Source organism: Acanthochromis polyacanthus, chromosome 15, assembly GCF_021347895.1.
Source record: "Acanthochromis polyacanthus isolate Apoly-LR-REF ecotype Palm Island chromosome 15, KAUST_Apoly_ChrSc, whole genome shotgun sequence".
Classification (NCBI taxonomy): domain Eukaryota; kingdom Metazoa; phylum Chordata; class Actinopteri; family Pomacentridae; genus Acanthochromis; species Acanthochromis polyacanthus.
In genome coordinates this window covers 30,458,266-30,475,273 of record NC_067127.1, presented here as the reverse complement: position 1 = coordinate 30,475,273, position 17,008 = coordinate 30,458,266, and the positions used below count along the sequence as shown (strand labels likewise).

The 17,008-nt window shown below is 38.9% G+C and overlaps 3 protein-coding genes across 5 annotated transcripts in view; 1 reads left to right on the top strand and 2 right to left on the bottom strand.

Annotated features, from left to right (window-relative positions):
• The window catches only part of LOC127537403 (carbonyl reductase [NADPH] 1-like), a 94,810-nt gene extending 85,110 nt beyond the window's left edge, over positions 1-9,700 (bottom strand). The window contains exon 1 of the mRNA XM_051959671.1: positions 9,691-9,700. The gene's annotated coding sequence lies outside the window, so the exon portion shown is untranslated. The remainder of the gene's footprint in view (positions 1-9,690) is intronic.
• The window catches only part of setd4 (SET domain containing 4), a 32,294-nt gene that overhangs the window by 13,268 nt on the left and 2,018 nt on the right, over positions 1-17,008 (top strand). Inside the window, exons 1-11 of one of the 3 annotated variants that reach the window (XM_022222621.2) lie at positions 9,858-9,983; positions 10,683-10,772; positions 11,315-11,410; positions 11,531-11,568; positions 12,914-13,002; positions 13,182-13,418; positions 13,837-13,896; positions 14,001-14,130; positions 14,204-14,378; positions 14,734-14,812; positions 14,921-15,001. In XM_022222621.2, coding sequence (XP_022078313.1) covers positions 10,697-10,772; positions 11,315-11,410; positions 11,531-11,568; positions 12,914-13,002; positions 13,182-13,418; positions 13,837-13,896; positions 14,001-14,130; positions 14,204-14,378; positions 14,734-14,812; positions 14,921-15,001 — 1,061 coding nt within the window. In that variant the 5' untranslated portion in view covers positions 9,858-9,983; positions 10,683-10,696. Of the gene's footprint in view, positions 1-9,857; positions 9,988-10,682; positions 10,773-11,314; positions 11,411-11,530; positions 11,569-12,913; positions 13,003-13,181; positions 13,419-13,836; positions 13,897-14,000; positions 14,131-14,203; positions 14,379-14,733; positions 14,813-14,920; positions 15,002-17,008 lie in introns of those variants that run through there. The other 2 variants (XM_022222622.2, XM_051959649.1) reach the window with 2 other exon arrangements.
• On the bottom strand, positions 2,212-9,831 carry LOC110972233 (carbonyl reductase [NADPH] 1-like). Its single transcript, XM_051959672.1, has 7 exons — positions 9,691-9,831; positions 8,743-8,857; positions 7,997-8,166; positions 6,985-7,092; positions 4,417-4,625; positions 4,280-4,333; positions 2,212-2,877 (listed from the first exon to the last, which is right to left on the bottom strand). The coding sequence occupies exons 2-7, from the start codon at positions 8,853-8,855 to the stop codon at positions 2,704-2,706; spliced, it is 828 nt and encodes a 275-aa protein (XP_051815632.1). The 5' UTR covers positions 8,856-8,857; positions 9,691-9,831; the 3' UTR covers positions 2,212-2,703.

Sequence of the window (17,008 nt, the reverse complement as noted above, 5' to 3'; positions counted from 1 at the left end):
TACAGCACACCTCACCGCCGTCTTACACATACTTCTCTGCCACTCCAGACTTCCTCATACAAAACCACAGTTCCTCTCTGGGCACCCTGTCATCTACAAAGACACAATGCAGCTCCTTCTGACCTTCTCTGTACTTCTCTATCAACATCCTCAAAGCAAATATTGCATCTGTTGTACTCTTTCTTGGCATAAAACCATACTGCTGCTCACAGATGTTCACCTCTGCCCTTAGTCTAGCTTCAACTACTCTTTCCCGTAGCTTCATCGTGTGGCTCATCAGCTTTATTCCTCTGTAGTTGCCAAAACTCTGCACATCTCCCTTGTTCTTAAAGATGGGCACCAGCACACTTCTCCTCCATTCCTCGGGCATCTTCTCACTATCTAAGATCCTGTTGAACAACCCAGTCAGAAACTCTACTGCTACCTCTCCGAGACACTTCCATACCTCCACAGGTATATCATCAGGACCAAGTGCCTTTCCATTCTTCATCCTCTTCAATGCCCTCCTCACTTCATCCTTACTAATCTTTGCTACTTCTTGGTCCACAACAGTCACCTCTTCTACTCTTCGTTCGCTCTCATTTTCCTCATTCATCAGCTCTTCAGGGTACTCTTTCCATCTTCCCATCACACTATTGGCACCTGTCAACACACTTCCATCCTTATCTTTTATCACCCTAACCTGCTGCACGTCCTTCCCATCTCTGTCTCTGCCTTGCCAACCTGTACAGATCAGTCTCTCCCTCCTTACTGTCCAACCTTGCATACAAGTCATCGTAAGGCCCCTTGTTTGGCCTTTGCCACCTCTACTTTCACCTTACGCTGCATCTCCCTGTACTCCTGTCTACTCTCTTCAGTCCTCTCAGTGTCCCACTTCTTCTTAGCTAACCTCTTTCTCTGGATCCACTCCTGCACCTCCTCATTCCACCACCAAGTCTCATTATCTCCTTTCCTTCCAGATGACACACCAAGTACTCTCCGACCTGTCTCCCTGATCACATTTGCTGTAGTTGTCCAGTCATCTGGAAGCACCTCCTGACCATCCAAAGCCTGTATCAACTCTTTCCTGAAAGTCATACAACACTCTTCCTTTTTTCAGCTTCCACCATTTGGTCCTCTGCTCTGCCTTTGCCCTCTTCATCTTCTTCACCATCAGGGTCATCCTACACACCACCATCCTATGCTGTCTGGCTACACTCTCACCTACCACTACTTTGCAGTCACTGATCTCCTTCAGATTACACCGTCTACACAAGATGTAGTCTACCTGTGTGCTCCTACCTCCACTCTTATAGGTCACCCTATGTTCCTGCCTCTTCTGGAAGAAAGTATTCACTACAGCCATTTCCATCCTTTTTGCAAAGTCAACCACCATCTGTCCTTCTGCGTTCCTCTCCTAGATACCAAACCTGCCCATGACCTCCTCATCATCTCTGTTTCCTGCACCAACATGTCCATTGAATTCTGCACCAATGACAACTCTCTCACTTCTAGGGATGCTCTGCATCACTTCATCAAGGTCCAACCAGAATTTCTCCTTCTCCTCCAGCTCACATCCTACCTGTGGAGCATACCCACTAACAACATTGAACATCACACCTTCGATTTCTAGCTTCAGGCTCATCACTCGATCTGACACTCTTTTTACCTCCAGGACATTCCTAACAAACTCCTTCAAGATAACTCCTACTCCATTTCTCTTCCTATCTACACCATGATAGAACAACTTGAACCCTGTTCCTAGACTTCTAGCTTTAGTACCTTTCCACCTGGTCTCCTGGACACACAGTATGTCCACCTCATACCAGCTCCATACTGTATGTGCACTCTACAAATTAATTCAATGAGTCTATCCCTTTAAATGAATGCCTCACTGCTAGATTTAAAAAAAAAAAAAAAACTGCTAAATATTTAGCTGAAAATTGCTTAGTTCAAATCTGTTTTCTCTTTGACATGAAAAACTTTTTAAAAAATAAATTCTTGTCAAAAATCCAAAATTAAATTAACCATGATTTAATGTTAAAAGCATAAAAACAGGGTGTTCTAAACATTTTTTTTTCTACAGATAATGTAAATACAGTATTTTCTATTATCAGATTCTATTAATCTTCTTAAAACTGGGTAATAAGTATGAATCCAATGTCAGATCTCAAAACCTGTTGGTGCACAATGGGCAGAAATCTGAGTCACAAATAAAGAACATTTACAAGCTGCATTTATACTTTTATTCAGTGAAGTATCAAAAGTATTTCACATTGCAGTCTAGTGTGTTTACTTGTTCATCCATATTTTAAGAAAATCTTTCTCATTTAAAATTCATTTAATGCTCTGACATGAAATCATAAAATCTCAATGTTAAAGTGTCTTACTGTAACAAAATAATTGCATTCTGGTTCATGTAAAGTTATGTTTTTCCATGTACCATGCAAACTGACAATGAATCATTTTATGAATACAGCACCTTTGTTAATTCTTTTAACTCAGCAGACAGATGCACAAACACACACAAATTCAAAGAATATCCTGAAATAATATTTTGGTTTTAATACAATCAAGTGTTAAAACCATTATGTCATTGCTTGTTCTGTAGTTATATTGTGTTACTTTTTCGGGGTAAAAAAATACTTTGCATTCAAATTTTGTGGAAATTAGCTGCTTAAGATGAGACATCGACAGTTGCACGCTGAGTTTTCTTGAATATTTTCACCACGGCTGAACCTCTTTGTCAGAAACAAACTTCCCATGAGGCTCTGTGGCTCCAGGAGGCAGCAGGGCCAGATACACCGGAGTGATGGCGCCCTCATCTGGTGACTTTGTTGCTTTGTCACTCGTCATGTCGGTGCGAACCCACCCTGGACAGCAGGCGTTCAGCAGGATCTGGAAAGAACACACAATTATAAAGTTAGGTTGGAAATGAGACTTATTCAGACACATCATCATCATCATCATCATCATCATCATGAAATCACAGATTTAAAAAACAAAATGAAATTACAGTAAAAGGTCTAATTAGCTTGGCAGGAGGAACAACCGATACATCCCTCCATCCACTCTCTATACACCGCTTTATCCTCACTAGGGTCGCGGGGGGGCTGGAGCCTATCCCAGCTGACTCGGGTGAAGGCAGGGGACACCCTGGACAGGTCACCAGTCTGTCGCAGGGCTACACATACAGACACACAATCACACTCACATTCACACCTACGGGCAATTTAGAGTACTCAATTAACCTCAGCATATTTTTGGACTGTGGGAGGAAGCCGGAGTACCTGGAGAGAACCCACACATGCACAGGGAGAACATGCAAACTCTATGCAGAAAGATCCCGGGGAAGCCGCGACGCGAACCACGGATCTTCTTGCCGCAAGGCAAAAGTGCTAACCACTATTCTACTGTGCAGCCACAACCGATGCAACAAAATCCAAAAAACAAATCTGCGAAAATTGAACAAGTAAACAGAATTTTTGGTTGAGGAAGATCAATAATAATATAATTTGTTTTTTTAAATTACATAGTCAAAGCGAAAGATGAGTTTTTATATTCAGCTGCTCATCATCATCATCATCATCATGTGCCATTTTCATTCCGAAGGTTGGCCACCATAGATCTCCATTTGTATCAATTCTCTGCAGCTCTCTTTGCTTCAGTGCTTCAGTCTGTTGCCCTCCACCTCTTGATGTCATCACTCCATTTACCTCTCTGTCTTCATGTTGCACATTAGGGAGTTTTCCAGCACTGCCACCGCAGAACATGGGCAGCATAACTAATTTTCCTTTGCATTCGATCACACACTAGGCTTCCATGTCTGTCACTCGTTCTCCTAATGCATCACATCTCAAAGGACTGTATTCTCTTCTGGATGTTTTTTGTGAACTGCCATGCCTCACATCCATAGGCTACTACAGAAAACACATAACATCTCTACCGTCTTAGCTTCAGTGAAATGTTAATGTTACGAAGGAATTCGCTTCATTCCCAAAACTTGGTCTTAACCTTGATTACAAAATTCTCTGGTGTTGTCTTGCTAACACACATCGTTTTTGTTTTTTGGCATTTAACTCCATCCCATATGTATTACATGTGCCGCAGAAAGAGAGTCTATCACTACCTGCAGTGACTGGATGTTGTTGACAAGCAACACTGTGTCGTCTGCATATCTGATGTTGGTTATATTGATTACAAAACTGGATACAACACCCTCAAAAATTGCATTTGACAGTATTTCTACTGCGCTTTATATCTTCAGCCTATTGAAAGTTTGATTAAAAGTTTGATTTACCCCATCATTTGGTCGCTCCTTGGACAGACGACGAGCCTGAATCATGGACAAAGTCTGCAAAGAAACATACATTTAGAATCATTATTTCTATAAATGTGGCATCACATTTTAAGACACTAAAATGTACTCAGTCGCACCGTCAGGCCAGTTTTCGAAACTCCGTATGCTGTTTCTGGCCAGCCGTCTTCCTTGTGTTTTCCTTTCTGGCTCTCAGCAACAAATCTCTGCATCAGCCCAACCAGCTCCTCCTCCGTTATGTCCTCGCTACGAAATCGCTGTTGCAGAGTCGGACTGCAGTCTTTCAAAGCCCAAGAACCGCCAAGGCTGGAGACGTTCACAACACGACCTGAAACACAAAATACAGGACGTTTGAAGCTCATAACTGTTCAACAAACCTTGATAATCAGCATCTTAAATGCTTAAAAAACTAAAAAGTTGTTATCAGATACAGTGGATTCAAACCTTGATATATTCTAGAAAGGACATTGAGGTTTCCCTCATTTCCAATGCCATCGAGATTACAGATACATTAAAACCACAACACAATAAAACAAGTATAAAATAATCGCTGGTAGATAAAATAAGATAAAATAAATAACTAAAATAAATCCATCCATTCTCTATACCGCTTTATCCTCACTAGGGTCGCCTATCCCAGCTGATTGGGGTGAAGGCAGGGGACACCCTGGACAGGTCGCCAATCTATCACAGGGCTACATATACAGACAAACAATCACACTCACATTCACACCTACGGACAATTTAGAGTTACCAGTTAACCTCAGCATATTTTTGGACTGTGGGAGGAAGCCGGAGAGAACCCACACATGCACAGGGAGAACATGCAAACTCCATGCAGAAAGATCCCAGGCCCAGGCCGGGATTTGAACCGGGGATCTTCTTGCTGCAAGGCGAAAGTGGTAACCACTTTTCCCACTGTGCAGTACCATAATTAAAATAAATAATTAAAATTAAATAAAATAAATAAAAATAAAATCAGGTAACAGTTGCAACGCTGTTGCTGTCTTGTAAAGGATGTGTTTAAACTTATAAGCACCTAGCGGGACAAGGTGTTACGGTGAAGAAATGATGGAAGGACGGAAAGATAAATTTGTGTTCACAATCAGGCTGATGGCTGAACTTAACATGTCTGACTGGGGTTTGCTTCATACATGAGCTAAATATGTAGCGGTCGGCAGGAATTGATGAGAAACACCCCACAGTTTAATCATTTGTTCTTTGTGTGATTTCTCTCTATACACCGCTTTATCCTCATTAGGGTCGCAGGGGGTGCTGAAGCCTATCCCAGCTGACTCGGGCAGAGGCAGGGGACACCCTGGACAGGTCGCCAGTCTGTCGCAGGGCTCTTTGTGTGATTTCCATCTGATAAATCATGGCCGATGTCCGTGTAGGTTCTCATTCATCCAGGTCATGGTTATCCAAAGTAGTTTAAATCAATCCACTGGACTTTAAGAAAGTTCCTTGAAGACGTTTCACCTCTCATCCAAGAGGCTTCTTCAGTTCTGGTGGTGGTTGGTGTTGTCTCAGCTTTTAAACCTCTGTGAGGTGTGTCCAGGGCTATTATTCCAACAACCAATACCAATGCCAAAATTTAATCACTTGGTCCTTTTGTCATTTCTGACCTTCCCTGAAAATTTCATCCAAGTCTGTTGCTGTGTTTTTGAGTAATGTTGCACATAGACAGACAGATTCACAGACTAACAGATTCACAAACAAACGTACGCCGATCGTCACGTAACTCCGCCACGCCTTGGCAGAGTAATTAGAAACACAATGGTTAGAAATCAAAGTTCAGAAAGTGCACGTTATAAAGTTCTATATAAAATTTTAGAATGAATAAAATGTTTGCTTGTCGTTATACACTCCAGTAAAAATGTGTTTTGTTTTAACCCTTGTGTTGTCCTTACCAAAAAATGTTGTTGCCTTGTCTGAAAAAAGTCCAAAAATTCTGAAAAAAAATTTCCCCAAATTTATAAAAAAAAAACTGCAAAATCTTCAGGAAGAAAATTCCTGAAAGTTTAAGAAAAAATTAAAATCCCCAAATCTGACAGCAAAATTTGTTGGATTTTGGCTGATTTGTTTCTGAAAGCTCTTAAACATTTTTTTTAATTTGTTTTTTTTCCCACCAAAAAATGTTCAAAAACTTTACTAATTTTTTTTTTTTTCCACATTTTTAAAACTTTAAAAGGGTCAAGTTGATCCGCAGGACGACAGGAGGGTTAAAAATCATTCATAGAGGTTAAGTTTTAGTGTTTCTTTGTTTGGCAGCAGGTGGAGCTTTGACTTTTCTTAGGTTCTTCTTTAGTTTCTGTAAACTTTGCACATTTGGATTTGAGCAGTTTACTACATTTGTTAATTACCAAAGTTCTGGGTTCTACTGAAATGCTCTGTGGTTTCACTTTTGGACTTAGGTTGGATCACCCTAGAAGACTTGTCCTGAAGCCACTCCAGACTTTTCTTGTCTGTTTTCTTTTGGTAATTGTTGTATTTAAAGGTAGACTGTTGCTTTTCTTCAAGTATCTTTCGAGCATTCATCCTTTTTTCAGTTCTGTAAAGTCTACCCATTTCTGCTAAGACTTCCAATCTACAGCATGATGATGCCATTTTTGTGCATTCTCATAATTTTTTAAGGACACTGATGTGTTGATTTGAGCAGACGGCAAACTAAATCTGTGTGCTCATACCTCTGACTTTGATGAGCGGCAGGAAGTGAGTCAACATGTCTCTGGTGGCGAAGAAGTTCGTCTTCAGGGTCACTTCAGCCTGGACAGCAAACGGAGTCGTGTCTCCCTCTGTAAAGAAAGAGTGAACATGCTGTCATTACTTTATAGTTGCAAATGTAAAGAATATCTGACAGTAATTCTTTCATGAAGGCTAGACTTTTGTTAGGAAAATAAAAGCACTCAGGGCTCCATGACATCGATATTGTGACGTAGATGCACAACAGTCAAAACTGCAAAAAGTGTAATGTTCATAAGAGAAGTTTGTCTAAAAGAACACAATTAACTGTGATTCAAGGCTTCTTGGATCCTAAGTTTTTAAAAACACTCTTTTCACAACAGTTCATTAACATGCATGCTACACATGAGCACAGCAAAATGAGCCCAGAACTGGAGAGAAACAAACAACAAAAGAACACTTTAATATAGAAACGCAGCATCACTTGTATGGTGTCATAGTTTCTCTGATGTTCGTGAAGTGCAGGTGGAGAAGAAACGTTCGTTGACACTGACTTGCTTAATAATAAGTTTATTATAAGGAAGAACAGCATCGTTCAGACAGAGAGACTGTCTGGGAGAATTCGGCCAAATGAATCTCCCCGAACAGCAATCAGAGATCATATTTATATGCTTTGGATAAGTATGAGGTCACAACATATGTTTCCTAATTAGAAGACATCTGGTCATGGAACAAGACCCTACAGATCAACCCCCTATCATTAAGACACCCAAAAAGTCATTAGGACCCCAAAGAACAATTATCATTACCTGGACATAATGATCCCCAATCTAATCACAAATTGCCCAGTTCCCTTGTTTGATATGACTACTAATCAAGCTAATTAGTCATTTAATTTGTTGTCATTTTTCCAATTTTTTAATTGACTGACTTGTCTCTTAATAAAGTTCTATTTTATAATAAGCATCAGTGTTTCAGTGCAGTTTAATATTCATCAGTGTCTCCATTCATTCTCACCTTTGAATAAGATTGCAGCGTTATTGATGAGGATGTCGACTCCTCCGTATTTCTCTTTGAAGAAAGCTGCTGCAGCTGTGATGCTGCTCAGATCATTGATGTCCAGCTGATGAAACTTTGGATTCAGTCCCTCAGAGGACAAAGACTTCACGGCTTCCTCACCACGACCACTAAAACAAGAGAAAAAACTCTTATTTACTGTCATTTTATCATCATAAGACACAGATCTGCAGTGTTTTTCTGTTAGTACTGCTTTGTTTTTGTAACGACCTCCGTATTTAACGTCACGTGGTGGCAGTTGCTCTCTCTTTCCCTCTCTCTTTCCAGTGTTTTTCAGTTAGTGCCACTCAGTTTTTTTATTTCAAAGGTCCTAAAACACATTTTCAGCTACTTTTAGTCATTTATTATCAGCCAAAGTTGGAGATTTTGATGTTCTGTACTTCCACCTGAGCTCTTCAAACAGGTTTCAAACTGGAAGGAGGCAATAAGTCATGATGAAAGCGATTAAATCTAATTACATAACAGCTTCACATTCTTGATGAAGCAAAATAGCAGAGTTGTTTTATGAAGTGAAAGTCTTAATAACTGGAAAAACCTGTGTGGAATATTACATTTAACCACAAAATTAAGATTCGAAACCAGGTTTTCGAGGGTATTTGTTAAACATGAAAAAATAAATGCAAAAAGATGAAATCATGCACATTGCAACATGTTCCTGTGCAGGTGTGACCAGGTGAGCGACCTACACGTCTCTGGATGTGAGGTAAACGTCGCCCTGGTACTGCTTGCAGAGCGCTCGGACGATGGCCAATCCGATGCCCTTGTTGCTTCCTGTTACTACGGCAACCTTCACCGACATGTCTGCCAAAAGATTAAGAAAGGTGTGAGGTCAAATATTAAACACACAAATCAGCATTAATACTTGTGGCACAGCGACTCCATTGTTTCTCTCCCAAGTAAACTCTGGCACAGAAGCAATGTTATCAGGCATGTAGGGTTAAGGTTAAGATTTGGCTGAGTCATGATGACAATTTCAGGGAGAGAAATTCAAATGTATTTATCTAATAATACAGAAAAGCACAAATATAGCATCTACAAATCATAAAAATGACCATTGTGTGACATAAAACAGTACAAGTAAAGAAACTGTGCAATAAATCTGCTTTCAATTATAATCAAAAAACGAGATGTGCAACTATTTGTATTTTAAAATGACAATTTAATCACTAAAAAGGCAATAAACTACTACTACTGTCTGCACTGGTTTTGCAGTAATTTTGCAGGTTAATTTTTCAACCTTTTTGGTAAATTAACCTTGAATTTGAACTGTCTGCTTTATTATGCGTTTAGCTTTAATGTGTGAATTGAAAAATAAAAAACAATAAACTACTACTACATACTTTCAGCACTGTTATGACCTTGGACTGCTGGCTTTGGAGGAATTTTGCAGGTTTGTTTTGCAACTTTTATGTTAATTTAACCTTAATTATAACAAATAAATGTGATTTAAATAATTAAAGAGTGTATTATGCATTAGCTGTAATGTGTAAACTCAATAATAAAAAACAATAAAAGCTACGATAATAACGTACTTTCAGTACTGTTATGACGTTTGACCGCTGGTTTTGCAGGTTCGTTTTGCAACTATGGTGTTAAATTAAACTTCAACCTTAAGCAATAAAACTGGTTCTTACTTGAAGCTGCTGTTGTTCTGCCGATTAAAGCTGCTGTGAAGAAGCTGAAGAGGGAATAAAGGAGCTGCAGCAGAAAATCAGCTGATATGAAGGACTGAAGAACATGAAACCAGAGCAAAAGGGGAAAAACATAGTTATATATAGAAGATTTTCATTATGATAGGCAGGAAGCTGGGCGGAGTTATGCGCAGGATCAGTGCGCATACCCGGAAAAACAAGCGGAACGCATGGTCAGAGGGCTGATCATGGAGCGACGGTGGAAGATCATAATCAGATACCGCTGAGGAAAGTTTGTAGGTATTTTATTTGTATTTTTATTGACTGTGATCTGTAGGTAGTTGATAAATTTATGAATTCTGTGTTTTTGTGCTGTAAGGAGAAAAAGGAGGGCTTCGTTATAAACTAAAGGCTCAAATTGAGGTTTACCTGATGTTTGTCTTGTTCATACAAAGCTATAACTGTGGTTTGACATGTAATAAAACATTACTAACAGTGAAGTTACTGTACTAGTCTCTATTTTTTGTTTTTGTTCTTCTTGAAATGCTTCATATTCTGTAGTCAAACGACAATTTAAGTACAATTGAACTTGCAGCACTAAGTGACCAAATTTTATTTTTCCCCCCCACATTTTGATGATGTCAAACTGTGTTTTGACATTTTAACCAAAGCTGGAATGCTTTGCACAGAGACTGATTTGTGAACGCGTTATTATATGTCAGAATAGGCGGGGAAAAGGAAGTTTCACTTCTTACATCTGAAATACGTAAGTCCAGATCTGAAATCATTTTATATAAACAGACTGAAATCTGGAATGATTATACAAGAGAGACTGGGGAGTGAATTGTAGCACCTTTTTAAAAAATCTATACACTATTATATTTGTCTCTGTCTATTGAGTTTTTTTTAGGTTTTGATCTAGTTGAAAATTTTACTTTAGTAATTTGCATGTAGATAATCCTGGTGCCTGTTGAGTTGTATTCATTGTCTCACAGGTCCATGTGGGACCATGACGGGTCGAAGACGACGAGCTGGACGAGCTTCCAGGACGAGGAGAGAGAAACATGAAAACTCCCTCCAGTCAGGTAGAAAGAGTTTTCTGATTTCCCACAGTATTTGTCTGCTGTAAACTGCTTCATTACAAACTTCTTCTTCTCCTCCTCCTTTTCTCTCCTTCTTTTCCTTCTTTTTCTTCTTCTTTTTCTCCTTTTTTTCCTTCTTCTCCTTTGTCTTCTTCTCCTTCTGCTCCTTCTTCTCCTCCTCATTCTTCTTCTCCTTCTTCCTTTCCTTATTTTTCTTCTCCTCCTTCTCCTCCTTCTCCTTCATTTTCTTCATCTCCTCCTTCTCTCCTCCTTCTTTTCCTTCTTCTTCATTTTGTCCTTCTCTCCTCCTCCTTCATCTTCTTCTTCTCCTCCTTTTAATTCTTCTTTATCTTCTTCTTTTCCTTCTTTTTCTTTTTGTTCTTCTCTCCTTTCTCCTCCTTCCTCTCCTTCTTCTTCTTGTCCTTGTCCTTCTGTTTATCCTTCTTCTCCTTCTCATTCTTGTTCTTCTTCTGATTCTTCTCTTTCTCCTTCTTTTCCTTCTCATTCTTCTCTTCCTCCTCCTTCTTCTTCTTTTTCGTCTTCAGCCTCTTTACGTCACCTGTCTCAGTACGTCAGACTGATGAAGTTTCTTCACCAGCGAGGATTCTCCTCCACTCTGCTGCAGCCGGCCGTCTTCACCGGTAAAACTCTGCTTCATCTCCACATTATCTGGAGTTTAACAAAACCTGTCAGCAGCATCAGCACACAGAATAAGTGACGTTCCATTCTTTAAATGTGTCATAAAACTTTTCTTCATCCAGACACAGGTCGAGGACTTCAGACTCTCAGAGCTATCAAGGTAATCATATTTTACACAGGCAGTTCAATACTTTTATTACCTGCTTTGTGGTGTTTTTTTATTGGTATTTAGACACTTCTTATATGGTAATAAATGGAATCTTGACCTCAACCTCAAAGGAGAACATCGGTTGCTATATCGGAATTCTTTTATTTCCTATAAAACAATATCAGCCCCATAAATCCAGCATCGATAAGGCTTTAAGTAATATTGTTACGATGATTGATCTAATTTGTCAAGTAGTTTCCATTCCAGTTTGATTCACAAGTTCCGCCACTGTTTTGTTTTCTGGTGGCCTGTTGTATTTTAATAAACTGTCCAATGAAGCACCTCAATAATGTGCATTAAATCAAACTATGCAGTAAAAAGCTTGTTAAACAAGCTTTGGGGTGAAATGTTGAGCTGAAACTTTTAATAAATTGGTGGGTAGGTATACTCTTCTCCATTCTTGCTTCAAGTCTTTGAGTTTAGTCTCACTTAGAAGGTTACAGGTCCTTAAAGTCCGTAGAAGTGGGTCCAGATTTCTTACTTTTTCATGGACTTTTTCCATCATTTCTGAGCCTCAGAACTTCATCAGTACAGCAGATAGACACAAAAATAGATGTTTTACGATCATTCTGGATTTTAGATCATTTTGAACATCATTTTTTTGAAATTTTAATCAATCTGGACAAGCTGCATATAATTTGGCCATATTTTAATAAATTCATTCATTAATCATTTTGGACCTTTTTGTGAACATATTTGAGCTCATTTTGAACGTATTTTTGTCATGTTGGACTATTTTCAGAATCATTCTGGACAATTTGATCTAAATTTAAACTATTCATACCAAACACCATAAACATTGCACTTTTTTTTACCCCGTTTTTCTGCACATCCCCTTTACTGCACTGTACTTTGTATATTCAACAATGCCAACCTCGGAATGATGAGACATTTTGAACTTTCTGCAGCACGTGCTTTTTTTTAAATACTGGTTTTCACAACAGTATGGTCCTTGCTCCTTTTTATTTATCTTTTGTATTACTGTTATAAATCATCTTTGAATGTTTAAAAAATGTGCTGTATCAGTTTTGTTCTTAAATCTTGTTATATAAATGGAAGCTGTGAGAAGAGATAAGGTGCAAAATTGTGCTGGTATTTATAATAAAGTGTGTTAGAAGTCTAAGTAAATTATAAAAATAGAAATAATAAAGAGCATATAAAAGGCTATTTTGCAGTGGCAACTTGTTCATTGCTGCATATTGTAATAAATCCTTTTAATTTTTTAAACAGCGATGCTTTATGAAAGTTAGAATAATTGTGTTTAAGAATTCAATCATGTCTCTGTTTTGTTTGTCAGCCCGGTCATCTGGTGATCTCTCTGCCTGAGTCGTGTCTCCTCACCACCTCGACTGTCCTGAACAGCTGCCTGGGAGAATATATCAAAAGGTGAGAGACAAATGTAAATATATTGCAGATTTTTACGCTGAATCCTCATTTTTCTGACATGCAGGAACCTGATAGTCCTCACCTGTCCAGGCTCACCTATCAGAGTTTAATTGTTCACCTGTGCGTCCTTCTACCTGGCTCTCAGATGAGATTCAATCAGACTATTTCTCCCTCCACAGCTGGAAGCCTCGTCTTTCTCCCCTCCTGGTTCTCTGTGTCTTCCTGGTTTTTGAGCGTCACCAAGGGGACGCCTCTGATTGGTTCCCCTATGTCGACCTGCTGCCCACCTCCTACACCTGTCCCGTGTACTACGGCGATGACGTCATGGCTGCTCTGCCCGCCTGTGTGAGGAGGCGGGGCTTAGAGCAGAGGGAGGCGGTGCAGGAAATGTTCTCCTCCAATCAGGACTTCTTCAAGTGAGTTCAGGTTCTGCAGGTTCTGTTTTAGAACAAATTAGCGGAGTTTATTTACACAATTAGCTGAACTCTGTCCTGTTTTTACTGAACTGATCTGTTGATGATTGATTTGGTCTTTGAGAGAATGCCAAGAGTGTGTAAAGCAGTAATCAAAGCAAAGGGTGGCTGTTTTGAAGAATATAAAATATAAAACATGTTTTGAATTATTTCACACTTGTTTGCTATAATTCCATATGTGTTCATTCATAGTTTTGATGCCTTCAGTCAGAATCTACAATGTAAATAGTCATGAAAATAAAAAAAAATAAATGAGAAGGTGTGTCCAGACTTTTGACTGGTAGTGTATATAATTATTTAAGGGAGCATCTTCTTTATCTTCATATATGTGAATATTCTGTTAAGTTATAATCTTTTTCAGGTCTCTGCAGCCTGTGCTGAATCAGCCTACAGAGGACGTGTTGACCTATGAGGCTTTCAGGTCCACAAACATGTTAAACACTTTGTGCCTCTTTTTCAGTCTAAATGTTCAGTTTATTTCAGCCCATCTTTGAGAAAATGTAAATCTGTCCCCTCCTCCTGTAGATGGGCCTGGTGCAGCGTCAACACTCGCTCCGTCTTCATGTCTCATCGGCCCAGCAGCTTCTTGTCTGGACCAGATCACTTTGCTTTAGCTCCATTTCTGGACCTGCTGAACCACAGAGCTGACGTCCAGGTAACAGACCCACCTGTTTACTTATTCAAATACACGATATACATGTTGAGAAATAATTGTATTTTTCTGTCAGGTTGAAGCCAGTTTCAATGATGTGACAAGGTGTTACGAGATCAGGAGTGTTTGTGGGACTCGCCGCTTCCATCAGGCCTTTATTAACTACGGTTGCCATGACAATCAGCGACTACTGTTAGAATACGGCTTCGTCTGCAGCAACAATCCTCACAGCGTCATTTACGTGGACATAGGTAAACTGTAGACCGCTTAAATGACAGAAAAATCTAATTGTAGTATTTTAATTAGAAAAGCCTTTTTTATCCCACAGTGGGGAAATTTGCAGTGTTACAGTAGCAAGGATGGTGCAAACATTTATGGAATGTAGTGTAAAATAAAAATAAACCAAAACATGCATAAAAATAATTTAAAAAATATGCATAAGTACTCTCAAATATCAGTAGTATTGTCCAGACCATTATCTGTATTGCACAGATTAAATAGAAATATACCCAAAGAGCAGATATTCTTGTATATGTTGAAAAATATGTATTGTACAGTGTTTTTAAAAGTACTGTGTAGTAAAATTTAAACTGTTTATTCCTTCAGATCTGCTCTGTGATGTTTTAAAAGCTGACAGGAGGTTGGATCAGAAGATCAAGTTCCTCAGAGAAAACAATTTCCTTCAGTAAGACTTTAAATTCATCACCCAATTGATCTCTAAACCCTGGTAAAAATTCTACCAGTAGCTGGTTTCTGCATAAACTAACTGCAGATTTGTCTCTGTCGCTGTTAGAAATCTGACTATTTCCAGCGAAGGTCCCAGTTGGAGGCTGCTGACGGCGCTCAGACTGTTTTCTCTGCCACAAACGATGTAGTAAGTTCACAAAAACACTCACATGTTGAAGGTTTGACCACAATAACAAAAGTACTGCCCTCCCTCCACTGGAGTCCTATCTCTTTTTGGACTAATTCTAAGCTTTATTGTTTGTTTTTTAAGGTTTTAAATGCAGTAGCAGCACCACAGCATCTGAGTTTTTTTTGTAAAATTTACACTGGCAATCTTAGCAAGTTGGACCAAATAGTGCTTACAGTTACACTGTCAGATAAAAATGCACAAGAAATAGTACAGGGTCATTCCAGGTGAAATGACCAGATATACCTTGGAGATGTTGCTGCACCATTTTCAAATTAGTCCTAAATTTGCATGCCATTAGATAGTCACAAAAGTACTTTCTATGCAAAATTGTAGGCCTGTAGCTCAAATAGTTTCTGAGTTGTGGGGGTCTGAAATTTTCAGAATTTGGCCTATAAAAAGCCTCGTCAGCATTTTTTGCATCTTTAAGTGGCTATTTCTCAGCCTCTAGACATACCAGAGAGCTGTGAGTTGGTAAACAAGGCCTCTGCATGTAGCTAGTGCCCCACAAACATCCCCAGGTGTTTCCCTACACTCTGCAGGCCATGGGGGCTTGCTAAAAATGCTAAAAATTAAGAGATACCTACTCACGAGTGGGGTTTGGGACCTTAAAAGTACTAGAAATACTGCACAGAAGTGTTCTAACACCCCTGGGTTCCATTCTACACAAACTTGTGTGATAACTTAGCAAACTGGAGCTTTCTAGGTACCTCAGTTTGGAAAATATGAGCTCCCAAAGTTGGACAAGATTTTTAATTGGCTATTTTTGGTGGCAAAAATCTCAGTGTGGGACAGGTACCAGAGACCCCAATTTTTTCTACAAGACAGTCCTATCTGTCTTCTATCACTGCACAAAAAAGTAGCAGGGTTATATTTGTAGTTACTGAGATATTCTTACTCAAAATGGCATGGGTAATGTCAAAATCGTTTTTTGCTTTTCAGGGATACAAGTATTAGTAGTCATTCCAATGGTAGTATTATGTATGTTTTGTTCTTTTTGAAATGTTAGTTGTTAAAGGTGACTACCTTCAAAAAGTGTAATGGTATAACTTAGGTATACCTAAGTTATAACTTAGTATAGGTTCTTTTGCTTCTATCATGACATTGTACAATTAAATTTAACATGTTTAATCCCACTGCACTGATACTGTAAAATTCAACATTATTGTTGTTATTTTTAAATTAATCAACCATAAACTACTACAGAGCTCCCTGAATTCAAGTTAGTACATGTAATTTGTATGTGTATGTTATAATTACATGTATGCACTGCAAATGGGTGTCAACATGTCATGATATTTACAGGTATGGCTCTAAACTAGACCTTGTGACACAAAAAGGGCATTACACTTTTTGAAGGTCGTCACCTTTAACAACTAACATTTCAAAAAGAACAAAACATACATAATACTACCATTGGAGTGACTACTAATACTTGTATCCCAATTTAAAGTACTGAAAAGCAAAAAAGTGTAACGCCCTTTTTGTGTCACAAGGTCTAGTTTAGAGCCATACCTGTAGATATCATGACATGTTGACACCCATTTGCAATGCATACATGTAATTTTAACACACACATACAAATTAAATATAACCCTGCTGCTTTTTTGTGCAGTGATAGAAGACAGATGGAACTGTCTTGTAGAAAAATTTGGGGTCTCTGGTACCTGTCCCACACTGAGATTTTTGCCACCAAAAATAGCCAATTAAAAATCTTGTCCAACTTTGGGAGCTCATATTTTCCAAACTGAGGTACCTAGAAAGCCCTAGTTTGCTAAGTTATCACACAAGTTTGTGTAGAATGGAACCCAGGGGTGTTAGAACACTTCTGTGCAGTATTTCTAGTACTTTTAAGGTCCCAAACCCCACTCGTGAGTAGGTATGTCTTAATTTTTAGCATTTTTATCAAACCCCCATGGCCTGCAGAGTGTAGGGAAACACCTGGGGATGTTTGTGGGGCACTAGCTA

What these genes read in the sequence shown, in the direction of transcription:
- LOC110972233 (XM_051959672.1), bottom strand. Translation starts at nt 8,855, where the DNA reads ATGTCGGTGAAGGTTGCCGTAGTAACAGGAAGCAACAAGGGCATCGGA. An exon ending in TTTCGAAAACTGGCCTGACG is followed by an intron (nt 4,334 to 4,416) that starts GTGCGACTGAGT and finishes GTTTCTTTGCAG; the next exon opens with ACTTTGTCCATGATTCAGGC. An exon ending in AGGAGCGACCAAATGATGGG is followed by an intron (nt 2,878 to 4,279) that starts GTAAATCAAACT and finishes TGTTCTTTCCAG; the next exon opens with ATCCTGCTGAACGCCTGCTG.